Source organism: Apis cerana, linkage group LG5, assembly GCF_029169275.1.
Source record: "Apis cerana isolate GH-2021 linkage group LG5, AcerK_1.0, whole genome shotgun sequence".
Classification (NCBI taxonomy): Eukaryota; Metazoa; Arthropoda; class Insecta; order Hymenoptera; family Apidae; genus Apis; species Apis cerana.
The window spans coordinates 13,063,649-13,072,500 of record NC_083856.1 but is presented as its reverse complement, the minus strand read 5'-3'; the positions used below and the strand labels follow the sequence as shown (position 1 = coordinate 13,072,500).

The 8,852-nt window shown below is 31.3% G+C and overlaps 1 protein-coding gene across 7 annotated transcripts in view; it reads right to left on the bottom strand.

Annotated features, from left to right (window-relative positions):
* LOC107998389 (broad-complex core protein isoforms 1/2/3/4/5) overlaps positions 1 to 8,663 on the bottom strand; it is a 22,481-nt gene extending 13,818 nt beyond the window's left edge. For 5 of the 7 annotated variants that reach the window (XM_062075476.1, XM_062075477.1, XM_062075475.1 and 2 more), the window contains exons 1-5: positions 8,522 to 8,663; positions 8,058 to 8,252; positions 7,786 to 7,983; positions 7,165 to 7,675; positions 7,030 to 7,089 (exon numbers count right to left, since the gene is read on the bottom strand). In XM_062075476.1, the coding sequence (XP_061931460.1) occupies positions 7,030 to 7,089; positions 7,165 to 7,675; positions 7,786 to 7,983; positions 8,058 to 8,243 (955 nt within the window). In that variant the 5' untranslated portion in view covers positions 8,244 to 8,252; positions 8,522 to 8,663. Of the gene's footprint in view, positions 874 to 1,480; positions 3,706 to 7,029; positions 7,090 to 7,164; positions 7,676 to 7,785; positions 7,984 to 8,057; positions 8,253 to 8,521 lie in introns of those variants that run through there. The other 2 variants (XM_062075474.1, XM_062075478.1) reach the window with 2 other exon arrangements.
* Between the last annotated feature and the right edge of the window lie 189 nt (positions 8,664 to 8,852).

The following is an 8,852-nucleotide window of genomic DNA, read 5'->3' as shown; positions in this document are numbered from 1 at the left end:
AAAATAGGAAAGAAACTATTAAGTAAGATCGAATCTTATTTTATATTTTATATTTACTCGGACACGAGTAAAAAATATCGGTCGCTTATTTTCTAAAATAACGTTTTTCTCTTTGAGGAACTTTTCTCGCGTCATCTGTCGTTGATGGCACTTTGTTCGAGTCTTCTAATATCAGTCTGTTTAACGCGTATAAGGATCATGCTAAACCGATCGATTTTTGCGAAAAATCTCTCGTGTCTATTCACAGGCTTAACTACGTATATGTATATATATGTATATAAAAAAAATGAAATGCAAACGATAAATATGTAGAAACAGTACGTATAAAAAAAAAGAAAAGAAAAAAAAAACGAAACAAAGATTCCGGAGAACAGCTTTAAAATCGATTGGATAGGATACCGTTGAGCGATGAAAAAAAAAGCGATATAATATATACATGTAACATGTAATAATAGCAATAAAAAAAATTAGAGCGAATAAAAAAAATGAGAAGGTGGTTCTTCTTCGCTTGATCGGCGATAAATCGATCAACAGTATCGCGACAATACGTATCGATATGCTCGTGAGGCGATCACTTTCGAAAGTTCAATTTAGCGTCGACACTGAACGTGCACTTGTGGATGCGCAGCAAATGAGCCTTCATGTCGTAACTTCGACTGAATATGCGCTGACAAATTGGGCACCTGGTTTGCCCCGTATGCAAGTCCTTGTGCAGTGTCAACGACATCGGATGCTTGAAACCTTTCCAACAAATTCTACAGCGAAACAATAATTCTGTATCCGTGGACTGACCGTAGTCATCGTCCGAGACGAGGTCCGCGGTTGCAGGACCGGTGCTACCACCCCCGCCCCCTCCGGTATCTCCTGCTCGTTCTACAAATAAACACAAACACACAAGGTCACCTCTATATTATTTACCAGAACAACACACTGTCGCGTATGCAAACTTAGATATCGAAGCCGATACCTTTCATTTCTTCTGTTTCTTACGCGCAATCGATCGATAATACAGTTTTCTTCTCTCTCCTTTTTTTTTTTTTTTTACCGCGAACGCGTTAGAAATTAATCAAATTTCTTCCCATTCTCTCTCTCTCGAATAATTCCGAACAGGCACGCCAGTTGACACGATGTGCGTTCAAAGCTCAAGCTAATTGGGTTAAATCTAATAATTAAATCATATATATATAAATGTGTGTGTATATAAATATATATATATATATATATGTAGAAAGACAGAGAGCATACGACACCACCGAAAAAAAAAGATTCAAGCCCGCTAAGGCCCCAGGCTGATACGAGATACACCGAAACAACCAATCACACACGATACCTACGTAATTGTACACACGTATCGAAACATGTTTCTTTCCCTCCCACCATCTTTGTCTCCCCATTCTCTACTCATACGTTATCCTTCAGAAGGACGTGAACAGTCGCGTCCACGTGGGTTTTCAAGGAAGGTTTTAAACTGTCTCTCCGATTACAATATCACATCGATTCTTTTTTATTATAAGTTTCGCACGTGTTGCTCCACGATTTCTTTCTCGTGGAACCGAATTCTTTTTTTTTTTTTACAATATTTTCTTTTTTCGCGTTTCACGCTCTCTATACTGACCAATTATCTCGCGTATTGTTATCACGAAATTATATTTCAAAGATAAATATCAATCGTATTTTAATTTTAATTTCGAGTATAAAAATTCGAGTATAAAATTTGATCACGATAAAGGATAAAGTTGATTTCAATAAAAAATCTATTACCGCTATTAAAATCGTGACTTAATTTATCAATCAAAGGTTTTGATGATATTGCGAAAAATGTGTGCAACGATGAATTTCAGTCTATAATATAAGTACTTGTACCAGAAAGCACGCTGTACCGTTATTCCGTTACTTATGATTAAGTCCATGAAATACATACAAATACAAAAAGCATTCATTCAACACGATTTAGCATTATTATCATACTTAATATTACGAGATCTTCGGAACGTAACGAGAATGACAACGATAATGATAACGTAACAAATTTTCTTATATAAAATATTTTTTCTCGTAGTCTCTGAATCGACAGAATGATTATTTTGAGCCACTCGTTAAAAGTTCACTCACTTGAAACGAATGTTAATGCGTCGATGATTAAAATAATATAATAGCGTAATACGATTTGCAACATCGAGATTTTATAATTGCGCAATAAACAGATGAAAAGTATCGTCGAATAAACATACTCAGTATATATTTAAAAAAAAAAGAAAAAAAAAGAAAAAAAAGAAAAAAAAATGGACGAATTAGATCTGTCCGCTACTCGGACAAACGTGTCAAATAATAATTTGTATATCTTATGTATATTATAATTATAAGTACTGTCGACAAAAAGCCTAGTAGAGCATTATCGTATGAATTGATAACGAGTTTACTCGTCGCAGTCTTATAGTATAGAATGAAAATTAAATTAAATAACGACACATAATAAATCGATAATAAATCGATAATAAATCGTCGTGCATTGTAAAGTCGTATCAAATATATAAAATACAAACGGTCGAAAATCCGTTTTTATAATAATAATCGATTGGCTGACTGACAATTTATACGACTTATACGAATTATAAATAAACGTTAAATTGTCAACTAACGTTACAATATAAAAAATATATAGTCAATAAATGGATGATACTTGCGATAAAGCAAGATCACGTTCGAAGTACGATACGAGTTTTAAACGAGTGTTCACTGTTGCTTTCTTCACGAAACAGCCTCTATGTCCAGCAGAAAGACCAGAAAATAAAATATTTTCACATTCTCGAACGTGCGCATACTTTGCGTTAAAACGATTGAGAAGATTGAAAAAAAAAAAAAAATTATCACCTAAACGCATTACGCGTTATATATAACCCTACTACATCTACCCTAGTTGTTTCGACGAAAAGGTAATGTGCAAACCGATCACGCATTCGCATCGAAAGAACACGCAAAACGCACATCGCACCCAATAATCTTGCGCGATAAACTCAACGATCACAAGGTACATAAGAGATTAAGACCGTTAAAGAAAAACGTGAAGAGTACGAAAGCGGGATAACAAAATTATATTCACGAGCGCATCAGAAACAGAAGGAAAAAAGAGTTTTAAATAAAAATAAAAAAAAAGAGAGAGAAAAAAAAATTATACGTTTCCTAAATAATAAATATACACAAGCGTACACAACTTGACCGAAATTATATATAATATTTTCGGTATAAAAGAGTGAGGGGGGAAAAAAAGAAACAAAAAAAAAAGATGCTTATTTTCTCCCTCTTTTTCTCTTTCTCTTCTTTCGTTCTCGTCCTCCTATCGTCTTTCCGTTATCGATTCACTCGTCGTTTTTCCTTGGTCGCAGATGTATAAAAAAAAAAAAAAAAAAAAAAAATGAAAAAGCGGAGGGTACAATTAGTCGAGTAACGATATTAACTGTGGGCAATCGGAGGGGGCGAGTTGGTGCTATGGGGGCGGGATGTGCGGGATGGCGCGCATTTTGTGAAAATCGACGAAACATGGCCAGCGGCACAAACAGGCATTGCAGGGCCAACATTTGAAGCGCGTCTGCCTGAGCTTTCCACGTGATGTGACCATTCCGCGCTGCTTGCAGTGTACACATACTTTTCCGTGGCCGTTTGCTTTGCTGAGGCTATGCGGCTGACCAGATACGTACGTAATCCCTCCTGAAGAAAACACATTGGCCAAACACTTCGGTTAGTCAATTCTTAAGTATATGTGCACATGCAGCCAACCATTAGTAAACAAAATTTCTTTAACGACCAATCCCAGCACCAACCAATCCCGTAGCCGTGAAAAGCCAGTCTAGAGTATCAGCGATACCAATACCCACGAGTATATTTTCGTACGTGTATGCGTGTATTTAGATGGAAATGTAGCATTGCCAGGTGCTAGCCGAATCTTTCTCTCTCTCTTTCTCTCCATCACCCTTCTTTCCTTCCTCCTTTCTCTTCTCGGACCGTCGATCGAATCTCTCTCCTTCCACCCCCTACCTCTCTCTTTCTCCCCTCTCTCCCTAGTTCCCCTCCGTTCCTTTCAAGTTGCAACGCACTTTGCTTCTATATATATATATTTTTTTTCTTTTCTCTCTTTTTTTCATCGCGATTGCTTCTCCTTTACATTCAAAAATTAAATCCTCGATGAATCATTTTTTTTCCTTTCTTTTCGATCATCGAAAAAATCAGCTTCTTTCTTTTCACGTCTTTCTTTACGTTATATCTTTCTTTTTCTCTCTCTAGACTTTTTTTTTTTTTTTTTTATATATTTTTACTTGGATACGTGCTTCGGCTGATTGGAAATATTCTTTTTTCTCGTTTTTCGTATTCTTTCTACTTTCTGTTCGGGCATGTGCACGTTTACTTTCTGCGCTTCAACGATCTTCGCGTAAAAACGCGAAATAACAATGTGTGCTTAAAAGATGGAAAAATATCATGAAACGTTGCTTGCTTGTTTTCATGTACAGAAATATTCCGACAAATATATTCGTGTATCGATAGCGGTTACAAGTTTGAAGAAAATCGATCGACGGAAGATTCGTTGTTGTCTTGATAAATAATGCAATTCTTCGATTCGGCACGTCAATTTGTTGACAGAGGACGATGCGTCGGTATACGATTATACAATTTATATCGATTCGCGTTGAGTCATAAGATGTTAAGCGCTTATTGTGCGAGTAAAGGAAAGTAATCCACGCGCACACACACACACACAATAGTTTTAATAAATAATATAGGGCATCAATTCGATCGCATCAATTTCGCGCGTTAATATAACAATAATACAACAAACATCGATTCTTGTATCGTTTAAATCGTTATTTACAATAATCATTATTTATACGCTTGAAAAATTACACATGAATTGTACACGATTATTCGATTCTCTATTATTTTCGAACGAAACATTTCATGAGATAAATTCTTCCAGAAACTCTGTTTTCATACTATTCTATACGCACGCAAAAATGTAATTATCTTTTAACTTATTAACTTCGCGCTTATTCGAATAATTCATGCTCCTGCTTGAACAATCGAACGATAAATATAAAGATGTTCAGCATTACCTACCTGTCGAAATTTCTTTTTAAACAAGCTAAACGTATTTCGGATCGGGTCGCGTTAAAAATAATTTAAGGAATAATTCGAATTTTATAATGCTTCGAAAAATAATGCTACGAACGGACGAACAATTAATTTTGACATTCCTACACAGGTAATTAAAATTCACTGAATAAGAAATAAACATGTTCGAAGAGTTTATTGATTCGACTTGAATATATCGGATATCCACGCACCCATATTGATTTTTTCCAATTTACGAAAATAATAATATATATATATATAAAAAGAAGGAATAAGTAATAAGATGTATTCGAATACAGAAAAGAATCGTTAACATGCCATTATCGTCAGCACCACCACCATTGCTACTTTAAATTAGTCGTTTTGCAAGGCTACGAAATTTTCTTATATAAAAAATGAATACAAGCTTGCAAATTAATCTTAAATATCAAACGATAAAATTTTACAAATCATAACGAAAATTAAAGATTAAAAAAGATGATATAAATATTGATTCGATAACAAATATGTACTAATAATATCGTTATACGTTATACGTTAAACTTAGTATATAAAATTGCACAATAAATAAATATAAGAATTGTCAAATATTTTTTTTTTCAACTTTCATCGCTATCATAATTACATTAATTACATATTCGTGATTGATAAGAAAATGAACTAATTTAAGATTAAATTTGCATGCAAGTGATATCGACATGTGAGATATTTTGCATCACACACGTGCGTGCGTGTCCTGTAAAATTTTGCGGATTCAAAGTTACCTTATACCAGCGTTGAAAGATATTTTAGTGTATACATAGAAATATGCTTACAGTTAGTGCTCGGAAGGAACGTAGTGGTGGCTTTATACGAGTTATTAAGGGAATGTTGATGATTGTCGGCACACATACAGCACTTGGCAATGCTTACTAATATCTACAGTTCAACCTACACCCGAGTGCCTATACATTTACATCCAAAAACCATGCATATTGTATACTATAGTATGGTTAAATGATTAATAGAAATAAAGTAACACTTTTTCACAACAAAAAAATTAATTTCTTTTTTAAATAATTTTAAGACATTTGTATCGAGATGTTTTATTATATGATCGTTTGATTACCCGATCCTGATATTTGTATAAAAATAAATGATTATCAAATGAAAGTTTGTAAATGAAAATTTTTATTAAGTTTCTTATTTTCTTGTTACCCAATCTAATTGAAACTATTATAAGTAGTAATTGAACTCTTTTCTTTCTATGTTTTTTCATTATGAATTGATAACAAATTTTTTATGTGTAACAATAATATAAAATTGTACACTATAATAAATTTTTATATGATTTATATTATAAAAAGTTCACGCAATTATCTTTTAAATTAATTATAATAAAATTAATTTTCCTCCGAGTCTGCATATATTTATTATCGAATTCCGATAATAAATCAAAGTAAATGAAAGTTATATTTAAAGATATGACTAAAAATTATTTTTGTATCCATATTCAAATAATCTGTTTCAATATATAAATGATTCATAAAATTTTATAAGATAAGAATAATTTTATGATAAAAAAGAAGTGATTTTTTTTCATATTTATAAATAATATTAAAATAATTAAACATTATAAAATATTAATATTAATAATATATGGATACAAAATTTAAAATTAGTTTGCAATGCCATTTCTTTAATTAAAAAATAAAATTTTGTGTTCTTAAAGCATCAAATATTATCATATTCATTTAAAATTATTATATACAGTAAAATACAGATATTATGTTATTTGCATTTTATTGATATTTTTTTTATCATAATTCTATAAATTGTTAAAATTTTTTTCAAATATTAAAAGATATGGCATCAAATCACATGTCATAGTGAAGTAAGATAAATAATAAATTAAACGAAATCACTTACCCTGTACTGCTTCTTGCGTTAATCTTTCTCCAGAAGTACTAGGTTTTGAAAGCAAGTGTCCTAATTAACAAACAAAATTATGCAAAATATCTTTCTATATGTATTAAAAAAAGATAAAAATAATAAAAGTCTTACCAACATCAGCTGTTTGATGTTTAAGATCCAAGCTATCTGAAGTAGATTGGTTACTTGAGTAAAATGTTTGAGTGATATCAGGTTTCTGATCATGATCAGGAGTATTAGATGATGTATCTTCTATACCAATTTTATTTAGCGAACTGTCTCCTAAACTCTGTTCTTCGTAACTACAGCTACTTCCATCTTGTACTAGATATTCAGGCATTTCCAATTTTAAATTTGGCATTAGAGGAATTATTTCAACAGGATCTGAACCAGTTGTTGATTGATTTTCTGAAGTCTTATTTTCAGAATCTTTAGCAGATAAAGCATTACTTATAGTCTTATCAGCATTTGTATTTGCATTTTCTCTACATTTTCGTCTTTTAGTCGGCGGAGCATCAGGTTGTAAATCGACAGCGTGATAAGGCATTGGAGATGAAGGTGATTTATTTCTCTTATCTGTTGCAGTTTTACTAGAAGCATTTTGAAGTTGAATTTCAGGTTCATTAGGAATTTCTATGTCATCCTAAAACATAAATCATAAATCATATATTTTTAGCATTTAAAGCAATTATGAAATATATCATTTTAATATAAACAAAAATATGTTATATTTAATAACAGTGTGAAACATACCTCTACTAAACTATCATTATCTTTTCCTGTACCATCTGTAAGACCCTGAACAGCAAGTAGTTCAGCAGTTGTTAAAAAACTAGCTAATTGTTCTTGAACCACATTTACTTCACCTTGATACATAAAATCAACTAATGCAGCCAAATCATCAAATTTTACATTACGAAATATTATAACAGGATGCTGACATGGATTTTCCTATATTAAAATAAGTAATATTCATTTTTGGCATACGATAATATCAATTATATAATTTTTTAATTTCAGTTTACCTTAAATAAATCTCTGAAATATGTACTACATGCGGATAAAAGCATTTTGTGTGCTCTTATTCTTTTTCCCTCACAGCTTAAAGTTACATCAACAAGATCTTCTTCTGTTCTTAACGTATCAAAAGCACAAGTAATATGTTTTAAATAATTATTCCACCTAAGAGAAAACTGTTGACTCGAACCCATGCTGATTTCCTGAAATAATATAAAAGTTTTGCTTAAATGTTAAAGAACATATTGAGAATGTTAAAAATATATAATTACAAATAAAAAAATATATAATTACAAAAAAAATAAAAAAAAATAATCAGAAAATATATGTCATGTTTTATATATATATATATATATGTACAATATATATTGTATATATATATACATATACATATATATATACATATATATATACATATACATATATATATATATCTCAAATTTATATCTAAGATTCATAAACAATAGTTTACCGTATTCTTAATTAATGTGCTCCAAAAATAATAATGTAAGATCAAAAAATTTGTAGTCTTTTATATGTAGCGCGGTTAAATTTTCAGTAATAATTGTAAAATGATTACTGAAATGATTAAATTATTTATAAAATGGAGAAATAGCGCTGACTTGTTACTTCTGATATGTTTCGCAAAAAATAAAAACTGTAAACAGTAAATTGGAATAAAATTTCATGGCACTGTAGAAGTTTCACGGGTTCTGCATGGAGATGAAAAGTGGCGTCGATCAACTAAACGATTTCAACGTTATGTAATTGCATCACGCCAAGCAATCTTATACACGTTAAAT